This window comes from Balaenoptera physalus (assembly GCF_965194825.1).
Source record: "Balaenoptera physalus genome assembly, chromosome: 3".
Classification (NCBI taxonomy): domain Eukaryota; kingdom Metazoa; phylum Chordata; class Mammalia; order Artiodactyla; family Balaenopteridae; genus Balaenoptera; species Balaenoptera physalus.
This window is the reverse complement of record NC_138890.1, coordinates 60281336-60297818: the sequence shown is the minus strand read 5'-3', so window position 1 is coordinate 60297818 and position 16483 is coordinate 60281336. Positions and strand designations below refer to the sequence as shown.

At 37.0% G+C, this 16483-nt stretch overlaps 1 protein-coding gene across 1 annotated transcript in view; it reads right to left on the bottom strand.

Moving 5' to 3' along the window:
- PFDN1 (prefoldin subunit 1) overlaps positions 1–16483 on the bottom strand; it is a 62066-nt gene that overhangs the window by 15536 nt on the left and 30047 nt on the right. The window contains exon 3 of the mRNA XM_082454333.1: positions 14535–14619. Coding sequence (XP_082310459.1) covers positions 14535–14619 — 85 coding nt within the window. The remainder of the gene's footprint in view (positions 1–14534; positions 14620–16483) is intronic.

Here is a 16483-nt window from a genome sequence, read left to right as displayed (position 1 = left end):
AGATATGCTCTGCCTGCCTCTGCAGAGATAGACCTGTGGTTGTCCCACACTTCCAAAGATTTGCTGGGTAGCTACATCTAAATTTGTATGCTTAATTCTGGATCAGTATTAGAAACCATTATTACTGCTGCACACCTAAGCCACATCCTTCAACCTAAGCTTTATCAGTTATAAATGTAAAATACATTTAAAATTTTCATATAGATTTGCCTTTCAGTTGATTCCATACTTAAGCAGGAAATAAAAGGGTTATTTATTGTCCCCATCCATCAACCCTGCTGTTGCTGCTGTTTTACAGAAGAGTATATTTAGGCTTGGAGACACTAAGTAATTTACCCAAGGTGGTAGTACGTGGCAGAGTCAGAGTTCAGATTCATATTCATTTGATTCCAGAGCTCATATTCTTAATAATTATGCGAAGGCATTATGCTATGCATATCAGAGCAAAGAAAAGCAGTACCAATTACTTGCTAAGAATTTGTAAGATGAACTCAAACAATATTCTAAAAGTTGAAGCTTTTCTTAGTATATACTGAAAGAGGGTAGGAAAGTATGTTTGTATATGCATATGTGTGAGTGTATACAAGGAACCGTGAAAAGTACTAGTTATTATAAAATTCTTTTAGGGAACTTTTTTTTTTTTTTAATTAATTAATTAATTTATTTATTTTTGGCTGTGTTGGGTCTTCGTTTCTGTGCGAGGGCTTTCTCTAGTTGTGGCAAGCGGGGGCCACTCTTCATCGCAGTGCGCGGGCCTCTCACTATCGCGGCCTCTCTTGTTGCGGAGCATGGGCTCCAGATGTGCAGGCTCAGTAATTGTGGCTCACGGGCCCAGTTGCTCCGCGGCATGTGGGATCTTCCCACACCAGGGCTCGAACCCGTGTCTCCTGCATTGGCAGGCAGATTCTCAACCACTGTGCCACCAGGGAAGCCCCTTTTAGGGAACTTTTAACCTTCAACTCTAGTAGGCATGTTGGCTTCTACCCATTAAGTACCCCCTCCCTCAAATTTTACTCAAGAAACCACAGATACACAGCAGGGTTTCTAATCTCCTGTGCTTTAAATGAACTATGTTGAACTACTCCCTACGGTGTAGTTCCCCCAGACAGCATGCTCAGCTCTGAGATTAACTTGATGTCAGTCTCTATATTCTGCAATCCCTCCTCAGGGAAAGCAAACCTTCCCTCCGCAGACCAGGCCTCCCTAGCTCCAGGTCAGTGCTAATAAGAGAAAGCCACAAAGCACTTGAAACTTAGGTCTAACTGAGCTGACAGCCCCTGCTGTCAACACAAAACCAAGGGCCTGCACAGCCCCCTAACCATGGAGGAAGTTGGTCCCATCCCTTCAGCTTGGCCCCTTCACAGCAGAGGCTTGCCCATGTGGGTGTTCACTCAGTTCTCTGGACTCACACTGCACACTATCCACACCTCTGTAAAGAGCTTTTACATCCTGCTGCAGTGCCCCTGGCTCAGTCTGTGAACCTTGTTTATACCTCCTGTACCTACCTTTTCTCCTTAGCTGATCTAATCCAGTCCTATGACTTTAAATGCCACCTATAAACTGACAATTTATAGACAATTCTCAATCTTATTTCATTAGCCTGGAGTTCCGGATTCATATTTGCAACTGTCTATTCAACATCTCTACTTGGGTATCTAATAGCACCTCAAAGATAACAAGGCCCAAACCAAACTTTCAATTTGCATTTAAAATTACTTTTGAAACTTGAAAACTGATTAGGAAACACTGATCTATGAATTATCAATAGTACATATGTTCTCATAAACATTTGGAATCTCTGTGGAGCCCATCACACATGGAATGCTATGTGGAAACCACAGTGAATGAACAGCATTGCACTGGGAATAACTACTTGCCCAGAACAAGGAGTACTTATACAAAGTAAGTAGAAACAATGCTGATTTCATTCATTTTACCCTTAACTTGTTTCCCTTAGGCCTTTCCAGCCTCATTTCTCACTTTAACCCTTCATTCCACCACTCTACTTCCAGACTTCTGTCCATAGTATTTCTTTGATTTGAAATGCTCTCTCCTCTGCCCCAACCCTATGTAGCAAAATTCTAACTGATCTTCAAGGCCCAGCTAAAATGCCTCCTCTCTCATGAACCCATTCCAAATCTCTCCAACAGCTGAGTGAATGATATATGTGGGAGGAAGGAGGTATGATTCCTTCATAACAGGTTCAAAACTTTGAGTCCTCGCTTTCATCCCTACACCCAATTGTCTTAGCTCTACCTTAGAATATATCCAGATTCTGATCACCTCCGCTGCCACCACCCTGGTGCAAGCCAACATCAATCTCCCGCCTAGATATAATGCAACATCCTCCTAACAAGTCTCCTTCCTTCCACCCTTGCCCTCCATAATCTATTCTCACCAAAGCAGCCAGAATGGTCCTTTTAAAATGTAAATCAGATCACGTCATTCCTCTGTTCGAAACCCTCCCCAAACTCCCAACTTCAGACCATAATCCAAAATCCTTAATATGGCCTACAAAGCCCTACATAATCTATTCCCTGATACTTCTCTGATTTCACCTCCTACTATTCTTGATCACTCAGCTCCAGCTAAACTGGCCTCCTTGCTATTCTCCCAACTCATCAATTATGCTCTCACCCCCAGGTTTTTATACTTGCTGTTCCCTCTGCTTGGAACCCTCTTCTCCCAGATGTACACATAGCTTGCTCACTCCCTTCGGGTCTCTCTTCTCAAATATCACCTTATCAGAGAAACCTTCCCTGTCAACACTATATAAGACAGCTTATACACTCTCACCATTCTCTCTTTACCCTGTGTTGTTTTTATTTTTAGCATTTATCAATTATATTATTTGTTTATTATCTGTCTCCGCATCCCATTCTCCAGAATATAAGCTCCAGGCCATCAGGGCCTTTGCTAATTATGTCTTTGCCTATAATAGTGCATGGCACATAGTAAATACAATAGACTGTAGGTTCCTTAATGTGTAAGATTGAAGGTAAGAACAAAAAGCCTCCATAGTTAGTCAAAACCCCAAAGTACTCTGTATAATCAAGACACCCAGCAAACATTTAATAATCTTTTTTTTTTTTACATGCATACACTTCTTCTGGCCAATTATTATTGGCCAGAGCCTCACATCATGAATCTTAGAATTGTTTAGTCCCCCCAAAGGAAGGAAAAATCAGTTCTAAGTGGAAAGTTCAGCCTCTGATATTGAAAGCATCAACACTTAAAAATTAAGGCAAATGATATTTTACAATTCAGTTCAAAACTTGATCCATTTTAAGGCTTCAACTATAGTACCAGAAGCTCCTTCTTCCTCTTATGTTTTCTATCACCACCTATAGCTTGTTTCCCTCTCGTACCTTCTCTAAAGAGAGAAAGACACTGAGCTTGCATTAATGAAGCCTCTGAGTTTGAACCCCAGAAGTCCAGAAAGGGAAAGTAATTTTTTTTTTTTTTTACAAATTTCTAGAGCCGATTAAACTCAACCACAAATGATATCAATCTTGAGCTACTTGTAAAGATATTAAGTGCTGCCATGTATGTCATTCCACATGAATCACAAGACGTCATCATCTATATAGCATAGATATTGTTGAAGACTGTGCTCTAAATTATAATTTGAGACCCTTTAGTTCAGTTAAAATGATTATGTATTTCATTAAATTAGGGAGTAAAGCAGGTTGATGACTTAAAAAATGCCTAAAAGTAATAAGCATTCCCAAAGCCTGCAGTGCCCAATTGCTCAATTTCCAAAGCTTTAGGTAAATACCAGGATCTTCATTAATACAGGCTTTCCCAAGATACTCCTTACCAAGAATCTCTAATAAAAGCAATCCATTTTTTTCTTTGGTGCTAAAGTGGCCAGGCTCAGACAAAAAAACAAAAAAACAAAAAAACAAACAAAAAAAAACACCAAAAGAATTACACAAAGGGATTTTTGGATAGGACTTCAGACACAAAAATCAATAAGCAACTTCAGAATATAAAAATCAGTAAACCTTCAGGTGAGTTGACACAGAATGTAGAACACCAGAAATATAACTGAAAATTTGCTCCCAGTTTTCACACACTCCACCGCTGGTAAATACATAGCAGAGGATAGGAAGGACATTTAAATCATCCCTTCAGTGATCTTCAACAGCTTTACAAACAAGTACTAGACTGCTATCTCCATTTTACAGAAAGTTATTTCTATTATTAGGAAGAAGTTAAGGTGCAGGGACGTCAAGAGCCAAATCCACATAGAGGTTTATGCTGGAAATGGGGGTTAAAATTACATGCAGGTATACTGAAGTCACATGTGTGGTTAATTTTATCAAACAACCTGACTCTCTGGGAACACTGAGTTAGGGCAGAAGAGAGTACTAAATAGATGTCTTTATTCTCACAATAACTCCTCCATTTTAACTACCATCTTCTCTGTCTCACCCTCTCTCACAAACTAACTGCACATTTCCACTGTCAAAAGCCACATTAAATTCAAGCAAAAGACCACAATCACCTGGTTAATCTCCAGTACAACCACTGATTAGAGGATGCTCTTTGAGACCCCCAGCTCTGGCTCTCCACTACAAGTGGATGTGGGTACATGAGCCCTATGGGGTTTGGGAAAAGAGAGAGCTCAAACAATGTACTTGTCAGCAACTTTAAACAAAAAACCCATTCAATTAGAATGGCACCATGTTCCTTTTGCCCTTTCTCCTTAGGAACTAAATTAAACAGATTACAGACAGTAGCAAGAGCTGGCCTTAGAACAGCCTCCCCCTTATTTGTTATTTTTAGCAATTTAGTCCGACAACGCCTGACAACTAAACATGCCTAGAATAGCTAAAGGGAGGGGGGATTATCAGATACTACCAGCAAAAAAACACTAGTCATCACTTCCTCCAACCCTAAGAAAGAATCATTTTCCATGTCTTTATAGCATCACAGAGTTTGAGCTTTTAGAGTCTCATATAAAAACACAGCACATATAAAACATCAGTGGAAACTGATAATGCTTCCTGACCTGGAGTATTGTTCCACCCTCATGTGTTTTCTTAAAAACAAAAGCAGAATAAAATGAACTAAAGTGTTTTACACAAAAGTTAGGAGTACAATGCATGTGTGTCCATTTTGGAAAAATTCCAGTGCAAGATAATTATGTACCCAAAAGAATGGCCTCATGAATAGTGATGGAATTCAAATATTTTTATTATACTGGTGGCAGGTGAGAGATTTGTTTGAAAACAAGACAAAGTGAGGTGGGAGAAAATCATAATTAGCAAGACAGCATCAACCATAGACACTATTTTTAAATGAAATAATGTAGTAAAAATTCTTTGAAAAATGAATAAAATGGTAAAATAAAAATGGTAAAGTCCTAAGCAGTATAACTATCTGCATCAGCAGATTAACTAAAATTCATTAAAACCCATTTTATAAAATTTACCACTTATAATAAATGTCCATGTACACTCAAGGAATTTAATAATTTTTCAACATTTTCTGAATTTTTTTTGCCACTATTCTAAGTATCATGTATTTTACATGACACTATAGGATAAAGCACTACAAATGATAAAATGATGTCTCCCTGAGTATGTTACTTTATGCATGTGGAGTTAATAAGCTATTACACAGCTCTATCCAAAAGGATCTCTAAAACAGGTGATACTTAATATAAACTACCTTTAAGCCATCACACAAACATCTCTGATTTCAGTTATTTAAGCAACTACTACAAAGATATCAAACAAGATGCTGTCACCTCATATTACATTTTAGCTGGCAAAGCTGTAGGCAGACAACTAGTTTTATTTTACCTGCAAAAATAGGACTACAATTAATAAATTAAGGTAATGATCTAAACAGAAAGGAAATTGGGGTTTTTTTGTTTTGGTTTGCCTCCCTCCATCTTTTCATTTTAAGGGGACATTTTTGCTCCTAAAGTGGCAATTCAGAAAAAGACCAAGGTTATAATGATAAACTTAATAGAAGTGACCCTAGATATCTTCTAATCCAACCCTCTTGTTTTACAGATGAGGACACTGAGGCTTAGAGTACAGCAAGGGCTAGAATCCAGAACTCCTAACTCAACAGAAGGTATTTAAATTAGGAATTTAGTATTTAAATTAGGAATTTAGGGTAATGAATGTTCTTCTGTAAGTCTAATAGACTTTGAGATCTCTATTCATGGTTCAAATATCAGCTTGAATCTTGTTCTTTTGAGCTGATTAATTACAGTGTGCTCATTAATACAGGTGTGACCTGTTCCACATTGAGTACTGAACAACTCATTTCTTCTGGCCGGCATCTATTACTTCAGATTAAAAGAGACCTGTCATATAAAGACTGATAAGAGTAAGAATCTAGGGTAAAGAAAAGTATACTGATTAACTTCACCTTACCATCTAGTTAAAAGGGCAGGGAGGCATGCAATAACACGAAATAAAGTTCAAATTCTAACTCATCAAAAGAAATAATTCACTAAGCAGCCTGAAAATGAATGGAGGAACTCTCAGGCATGGGAGGGCGGAGGCTAAGGACAAATATTTATGGTTAGACAAAGAAAAGTACAGACCATATAAAGCATACAGCAGCGAAGGCTGAGGTCAACAACCCTCTGAAGCATTCAAAGGGATACTCTGGTGTGGTTATAGACAAGTGTTCCAAGGAGGGGAATCAGGCCACCCCCGGAGTGTATCCTAGAAGAAAAGAATAACTGAATCAAGATGCAAAAGGCTGAATTCTGGACTAACTGGAATGCAAAGCCTTTTTTAAATCTTAATCACAAAACGAAGACACACAGCAGTGAACAGATCAAATCAAAGGAGTGTGTGTGTAAAACATCTGTAATATGCATTTCACAGACAAATAAGAAAGGCTGTCTATAAAGGGCAAGTCTATTTGGACTGTTTACATCTAAGTTCTTACCAGACCTGAATATTTCTACTGAGAAAATGAAATATATCATAGATAGTTTACATTTGGGCAAATATTAGCACTTGAATCGTAACACATATATACTGACCAAGATACTGATAATATTGATAATAACCAATAAAGAATACTCAACCAGAAAAAGAGCATATATGGACTTATTCAGACTCATTCTTCTCTGAAAGTCACAGAGGAGGATCACACAGCTACATTAAGCCCTAAAACACCAGGACATGGAGAATATATATAGTTCACTATAACTCTAGCCTTCCAACCATCAGGCTCTTTTAGACAAGTCTTAAATAACTAAAAACTATTTTAAAACAAACATCCTTTTTTATAAATGTTGACAATACAAATGAACTCTATAAAGAGATAAGTATTCGTATGTGAAATCCCAACATATGGAACAATAAGAGAAACTTTACCCCAGACTCCCAAAGTCAAAACAACATAGAAAAGAGATTAATTTACTAATCTTGTAATTATTTTTTTAAAAAATGTTTTTAAGACACTCAGAGGTGCCTAGCTATCTAGTTACTACTAACTAGATAGCTATTTGGTTAGCTATCTAGTTATATCTGAAGGTGGGAAATCACCAAGCTAATTTTTAGAGTAGAGACATTTTATACTTTACTGCTCTCTAGTACTCAAACTCTCCTGGGTTGGAGCAGGAGATGTCTCTGAAAAATAGCTCTCCTCAACAAGAGGCTAAGAGATAAACTGTGCAAATGCTCCATGAGAACATCTTGACTTCTTAAGGGTAAAAATGAGCTATCTGGAAAGATAAATTGTGGCACAACTATATAATGGAATACATATAGCAATGAAAATGAACAAATCACAATCTCAACATGAATGTACTTCACAAACACAATGTTGAGGAAGAAGCGAAGCAAAGCAAAAAATATGGAGACAGATTTTGTTCATATAAAGTTCAAAAACTGTCTTGAGGGATATATACATAGGTAGTAAAACTATATTTTTTACGAAAGGAAATAATTATCTAAAAGTTAGGGTTACCTGAGGGAGGGGGAGAGCAGGCAGGAATGGAAGGGAGAAACAAAGGTAGGGGGCGGTGCTCTGGTGTCCTGCCAATTTTTGATTTCTTGGTTTGGATGATTGTAACAAGTGTTTGCTTTATAATTATTGATTAAACTACATGTATTTTAACACATATTTCTGTAAATGCTATATTTCACTACAAAATAAATAAATGACTAATTTTTTTTGATGGATTCTAAACTTTGAGCTATGCAAGCAGATGAACCATTGGGTGTGATTCTTGTTTAACATATAAAAAACATTCTCCCACTGGCTTTGCTCTCACCTGCCCTTCTCTCTTCATTGAAAACACAAGTAAGAATCAGTGCTTATCATATAGTAGTGTCCACTTGACATCACGTCCAAAGAGGGTGTCCCATCATATACACAAAGGTACTAGCCCAGGGCTTCCCTGGTGGTGCAGTGGTTAAGAATCTGCCTGCCAATGCAGGGGACACGGGTTTGAGCCCTGGTCCGGGAAGATCCCACAAGCCGTGGAGCAACTAAGCCCATGCACCACAACTACTGAGCCCGCGCTCTAGAGCCCGCGAGCCACAACTACTGAGCCCTCGTGCCACAACTACTGAAGCCAGCGCGCCTAGAGCCCGTGCTCTGCAACAAGAGAAGCCACCACAATGAGAAGCCCGTGCACTGCAATGAAGAGTAGTCCCCACTCGCCGCAACCAGAGAAAGCCCGCGCGCAGCAACGAAGACCCAATGCAGCCAAAATAGATAAATAAATTAAAAAAAAAAAAAAGGTACCAGCCCAAAAGTGAGGTACTTAGGGCAAAAACTGGACATCCATCCAAGCGCCTACCAGTGCCTACCCATGCTATGGAAAAAATGATCCTCATTAGGCAGAGTAAAATCTCCTCAATCATGGAAACTCCAAAACATTTTCTCATCAGAGTCTCAGAACTCAGCCAACTGCAGAGTGTCACAGGCACCTCCTATCCGTTTTCTTGCCACTAGTCTTCCTACTTGTTTCAGGAACTACCGTCTGACCATAATAGCCGTTTTTGTGGAAGAGTCAGGACTTTCACAGTTTCTTAGATTTTACTTATAGCATTGGCTGGAGGGCTATTTCACAACCCTGGGATTGTAACATTCTGCGTCAGAAGTGGCATTATGTAGGCCAGAATGTCCTGGTTTCCTTATTCTTATTTTTATTGTGTCATTGCTGAGCTAACCAGGGTGGTGGAAGGGGTGGTAACCACGTCAGAGAAAGAGGGGAAGGAAAGTGGTCAACCAGTATTTGCATGTGCCTAAAATATAACGGGGATTTTAAACTGAAGGCAGATGAGCCTGAAGCAGTAATTCAATGAGAGAGAACATAGGAGAATAGTGGTCAAAATGTGTTCAAATATACCACTGAAAGCTTATCTCAAGGATTCCAAATACTTGAGATTCAAAAGGCAAGACATCAAAAATTCAGCTCTAGCTCATCTGAATGCTGAATCTAAGTTTTTGCAACTGCAAAAGAAGTCCACAATTATTTTCTTTTTACCTCTAAAAAAGTGAGCAAAAATATAGGATGAATTTTTCACTCTTTAGAAGATACATATCTCTTCAATCTATCAATAAGGTTTTAACTCAACTTTACCTAAAGTTGAATTTTCTTTAAAAAAACCTATACTCTTTTTGTAGCAATGCTGTACATTTCAAAAAGAAAATTATTTTTACAAAGACAGATGAGACTCATGAAGTCCTAATTCCAAATCCCAATTATACTCATGTCATTTTTAAAAAGTACGATTTTGCATTTTCTAACAACATACACTGTATTACATATTATATACTCAGCCATCTTCTTTAAAGTTATTCATTATCAGTTATTTTTTTTTTAGAGAATTCCCTCAATGACATAAATAACATGGTTACTCTATCATACTAAAGCCGTCATTTTATTTTTTCTCTTCAATCGGATTAGCATCATTGGTCTGCTAATCGCCATTAGGAGAAATGGCGACATTCCCTCCCAGAACCTGATCAACCATCTTTATAAAGGGAAGATAAAAATCTATATAACACTATCACATTATGAGTCTGTTATGAAAACACTTCCTAGTCAAACCCAGGAAAGTGACTACAGCCTGAAGAAGCCAACATAGGGGTATTAAAATGTAAAATATGGAATTTTAAGAAGAAAAAGACAGACTATTTTCCCAAGGTTAAGATGGTACTTGTCTTTACCCTTCTAGTATGTAATATAACTCCTTATCAAGAAGACATGAGGGCAGGGACTTCCCTGGTGGTCCAGTGGCTAGGACTCCATGCCTCCACTGCAGGAGGAGCAGGTTCAACCCCTCATCGGGGAACTAAGACCCCGCATGATGCACCACGCGGCCCAAAAAAAAGAGGACATGACAGCAGCATTACAGTACCCCCACCCCTGCTCCATAAGAAGAAAAGGGCCAACAAGTGGGACACCAGGCTGGTTGACAATGTAGACACAGCATACTACAGTTATCAAAAGCTAAACAAATTCTAGGTTAAGTAGGACTGGGGAAAAAAATCTGGAGAGGGCAAACATAAACAGTAAGAATGGAGGTGGATAAAAGGGAGTCTAGAAAATACTAATGAAGATGGGCTCTCAGATCAGACTAGCACCTATGTTATGTCATGGAAAAGACTGATTCATAGCGTCGTTTATATAGACTGTTGGTAGGGGTGGGTAGGCACACACTGTGGGGCTGAGTTAATAGCTCTGGTCAAAAACTAGAACTTTGGACCCAAACCAAAAAGCTTACTTTATCAGAGATGAAAATGTGCTAAATTAAACAGCCTGGCCTATGTCTGCAGAGTTATGCATAAATTATGCCTCCTCAATTTAATTGTAAGGTATCTGAGGGTAGAAATTAATAATGATAATGATAATTAAATAAGATGAAATAGGCTGGACTGACAAGAAATACTAGGGCCCAGAAGAAGAGACTGTATATTTGAAAGGCAGAGTAATAACTGGGAGGCCTTGGGAAAAACTATTTAGAGCTCTGAATCTGCATCAAGCTTCCCAAGTAATAGGAAACCATATTTGTAATTACTTCAACTGATGATAGTTTATGTGCCCAAATCCTCACACTGTGCTATGAAACTAGTAGAATAATTAGAGAGAACAAGGGAAAAGCACTTAATTTAACACTGAGGAATCAGAAAATGCTTCTCAGAAGAAGTAGCCCTAAACTAAGATCTTAAGGATTAACAGAGGTGGTAAGAGCAGAAGGAGGAAGTTCCCAGGCAGAGAGAATTACTTTTGCAAAGACCTAGTAGAAACAAAGAAAACACAGCAAGTTCTAAAAACAAAATATTTCTGCATGTCTGGAGCATACAGTGTAAGAGAAAGAAGAGGATATGAGGGACATGAGAGAAAGAAACAGGAGTCATTTCATAAACAGCCTTGAAGGTATGTTAAAAAGCTTGAATGTTACCCTAAGAACAATGATGGGGTTTACACAGAGGAACAATACGACAGATTTAACATTTTAGAAGGTCATTCTAGCTTCGATATGTTAAAAGGATTAGAAGAGAGAAAGTTGGAGGTGGAAAAACCAGTTAAGATGCTACTGCAGACGATGGAAGCAGCTGGTTTAAAGGTGAGAAAAAACTTCCAGAGGGAAATACCATTTAATAGAGAAAACAGTGAAGAAGTAATATTCAGAGATAGTAAAAAGTTTCCAGAATTGATGAGTCACTAATCCTCAAACTCAGAAAACCCAACTTAACCCAGATAGGATTAAGAAAAAAAGCAAAAAGACTAAATCCCCACCTAAACATATACCAGAGAAACTACAAAGCATGAAAGACGACAAAACAATATTAAAAGTAGCCACAGAGAAAAGACAAAGGAACAAAAATTGGACTGATAACTTCTCAACAGCAACAATGGAAGCCAGAAGTCAATGGAATGCTATCTTTAAAAGAGCTGAGAAATCCCTAAACATATAAAGCGAAATGAAACATATCATCTCAACTATGCATATAGTAATAATGAGCATTTACAGCACCCAGATAGTAGTTTCTAAATACCATTGCCCACTAAACTGAAAGACTAAGGAGAAATTAATAAATATCATCACAGAGGGAGATTTGACACATCTCTCTCATAACTAACTGAATAAGGAGGAAAAAAAATCAGTAAGAAACAGAAAATCTGAACACTGCAACTAACAATGTATGTGTGCATGCATGCACATGTGGGTCTGTGCACATGTGTATACATTTCAGGCTGAAGTAATAAAATTATAAAGGTATGGCAGTCAAAAAGTATAGGATTGCTTCAGGGAAGAGAATAGTGTGTGTAGTGGGTGATACTATTAAAAATACAGGTTAGGGCAGTATTGGAGAGAACACTACATGCAGAGGCAGGGATCATGCAATAATTGAATGTTGAGGTAATAAGGAAACCACAATGGTAGGATAAATGGAAAACAAGAAACTGAATATAAACTAGATTTACATTACTAAAATGGAAAGATAAATTGTCAAATGATGAAAAACAGTATATACAGCATAATTCCTCTTTACTTAAAAAAAGTGTGTATGTGTGTGTATGAACTTGTTTATAAAATAAAGTTTTATAAAGTGTAATGATACACATCAAACCGTAAAAGTGACATTTTGAGGGTATGCAGAAAGAGGAGAAAGTCATTATTTTTGTTTAATCATTTGTTTTATTTTTTGACTGTTTTTCTTTTTTATAGTATACTTATATCATTTTTATAATATAAATATTGTATAAGATGAAAGATTAAAAACAAAAAACACAAAATAACTTCCTAGGATAGAGGCTATAGTTTAACTCTGCTAGTTTTTTGTAGCTGTTAATTAGCGTTTCAAATACCAACAAGCTAGCTAATCTACTTCTATTACCTGACAGATATCAGGATACTCTTACCAGTATTTGAGAGACTCCGTGACAGGAAACTTTTGGAAGATGAATTTCCTAATATTCATCAGAAATGAATAGTATGCTAAACTCATCATCTGTGGCAATTTTACCTTGATGATTTTTTTAAATTATAAAAGTTAACACAGGGAGATGCAAGAGGGAGGAGATATGGGGATATATGTATATGTATAGCTGATTCACTTTGTTATACAGCAGAAACACACCATTGTAAAGCAATTATACTCCAATAAAGATGTTAAAAAAAAAAAGTTAACACATACTTGTTACAATTTATCCAACACAGAGGTTATAAGAAAAAAACAATTTCATCCCATGTCCCATCTAATTCCTTTAGGGTAACCAGTGTTAATTTAATATATATAACTACAAATCATTTTCAATGTTCATATACAGATCTTGGTTTTTGTTTGCTTCCATAAAAAGAATTATTTACACGTTACTTTGCATCTTGCTACTTATTCATCAGGACAATTTTTAGATATATTTACCAACAAGTGCAAAAACACACTTTTTTTTTGGTAATCTACATGAAATAGTTTCGTTCAGTTTTTTTAAGATACTTTTGTTTGGAAAACTCAATCTAGAAGAGCTGGGCTGACAAAAATGATAAAATAGGATATAATAACAACCTGGTTACTACAGGATAAGTTTTCTTCTTTTTTTTTTTGTTTGCTTATTTGTTTTGTTTTATAATACATTTTCTGAGCTACAAAGCCACTATCAAGTTTGTTTAAATTCTCATTGGTAGTCAAACAAAAATAAGCCTAAGTAACCTAAGATACTACATGCTTGCCCCAGCCATGCCAAGTCAGTGTCCCTGAGAAATCCCCTGAAGGCTACAGGGGGTGTCTCACCAATTCAGCAGAGGGCTGAGTCAGATTCTGAACCACTGCCTCAAATAGTATTCAAAGAAATCAGATAAAGTGACCTATGAAGTCACTGTATCCACCCCCATCTCAGGAAATCTTGGTCCCAAAAAATAATAACCAGTTTTTTGTCCTGTCCAACTTTTACTATATACAGGATAGACCATTCACCAAAGCCCAAGAAGACTATTTCATCTGAGGTTTTAATGTATAAGGAAATGGTAATAATAAACTCCAATTTTCTGAAGATTTACTAAATTATTACTCTTACCTATCATCTTTTTCCCTAGCTTAAAAAAAAAAAAAGTTTTCCTCACTGGAGCACTATCCTTCAGATAGTTAATTAGTTACAGCTTAATACTCAGTCCTTGTCTAGAATTACAATGTGTGAAAGAGTCATATAACTAGATCCTTTGACTATTATTATCATTACCTACTCTCATGCCCATCTACCACAACATAATGTGTTTAAATATACACTGTGCTTTTATTTTATTATATTTTTTAAGAATAGACGTGTTCACTTAAGGCAATGGAAGAAATACATTCAGGTTAACAGTATCCTATCTTCTCCAAAACTCCCTAAGGTTTCAAGAGATTAGTCTTTTTTCTGGTCTTATACACTGCCATAAAAAGACTGCTTCATAGCTCTAGCACAATTAGAAAAAATGAAAACAATGTGACATGACCTTGGCAGGCATACATTTTCATTTAATATGACACGATAATTACTTTTTTCCTAAAAGTCGACTACGACTATCAGTATTCAGTCAAAACTTACTTACTTCCAATTCTTTAATTTTTTCTTCTGCTATCTTCTGTTTCTCTAACAGCTGATTATGAATTGCCTCCTTGGATTGAAGAATAAACCTACAAGGCACAAAAAAGTTGAAGATTAAGCCACTTGACTACTATGTTCATCAAAATCAACAACTATATGCCACAAATATTAAACTAAGAAAACTAGAAGGATGATCTCCAATTGAGAACAAATAAAATGTATTACTACGTTATGACAAACTCAGGAAACCTCCACAGGTTTAAGCCTTCTTGGCTGAGAAGGAAAAAAAGCTTAAAAGTAAATTGTGCCTTCTGGTCTTAAGAAGGGAATCGGGCTTCAAGTATATTCATAGACAAAAGAAAAAAAAAAAACATAAAGGGATAAAAATCTACTGTAGGCTAAAAGAAAAGTTAACAAACAATAAAAATCCCCCATAACTTTAATTTTTCAGTTTCCTGTATCAACTTTTATCTAGATATCTTTCAAACAATATTTGTAAATTACAGCTCCTCCTCCAACCTTTAAAAAAAATTTTTGTAACAGCAGTAACTCATGACCTTTTAAAGTCACAATCAAGTACTGTGTTAGGATCAATGCATTAGTGTTTATATGAGTTCCTCACACAGAAAGCACTGTATAAGGCCCAGTATCTTTTATTATTATATACAGAGTGTATAATACCTCTGAAAAGCTCAAAATGCACAAGTGGAAATTTTCAACTTTTTCCATTTTACATTCAGGCACATTATTTACAGTTGATGAGGGTGGAAATATGGGGAAACTTAAAAAGTTAATACTGAATCTGTTTTGTGACTTTAGGTTCATAATTCTTGCTGTGGGCAAAGGAAGAGCAAACTATTTTATAGCCTAAAGCAAGTAAATTGAAATATTTCCCTTCCACTGGAAGCAAGGGAAAATCTCAATTACTCAAATCTCTTTCAGGACTGTCCAACTGGGTTATAACAGATTCCAAAAAAGAACAACAACAAAAAATACAATTAATTAAGCGACTGTTTCTTCTCTTTGAACATAACTTAAGAGTTTAGCAAAAAACTAAACATCATCTCTTAACAAAAAAGCCAAACAAGAAACATATAAAGTTAGCGATATGTGGTTTTCTCTACCAACTTCACAAAAACAACACTGTGTCTAGGTAGGTTCTTACCATTAGGGTATGTTATTATAGATAAAAACAACAAAAAGGGCAACTAGCTTTTGCCCAGACACCTGGGAGGAAACTATTTTTCTCTCCTCTTCATGAATACACCTTGGCATACATATAATACAGTCTGGTGAACCTCTCTCTCTTTTTTTCCTTAATTTATTGATTTTTGGCTGCGTTGAGTCTTCGTTGCTGTGTGCGGGCTTTCTCTAGTTGCAGCAAGCGGGGGCCACTCTTCGTTGCAGTGCGTGGGCCTCTCATTGCAGTGGCTTCTCTTGTTGCGGAGCATGGGCTCTAGGCATGTGTGCTTCAGTAGTTGTGGCTCACGGGATCTAGAACACAGGATCAGTAGTTGTGGCGCACGGGCTTAGCTGCTTCACAGCATGAGGGATCTTCCCAGACCAGGGCTCAAACCCGTGTCCCCTGCACTGGCAGGTGGATTCTTAACCACTGCACCACCAGGGAAGCCCCTGGTGAACTTCTCTTTCACTCCACAAATTATTAAGCATGTGTCCTGACATGGACAGTCCAGATAATTTAATAGATGATCCCAGTCTTCAGTATTAACTTGACCCTTTGCAAAAATCTTGCTCATACATTTAATGCTAAGATAGACCACATTCATGAAAAGTGAGGACTACTACATAACCTTTTGTGTCCAAAATATTCTTATTATTAGTCCAAGAGATAGGTGTTATTTCTGATAAGACTATGGTTTACAGAATATTTTTCTCAGAACTAATTATTTAGTGTAGTATTTAAGGAGAAGAGTTGTTTTGAACTGTAATAAG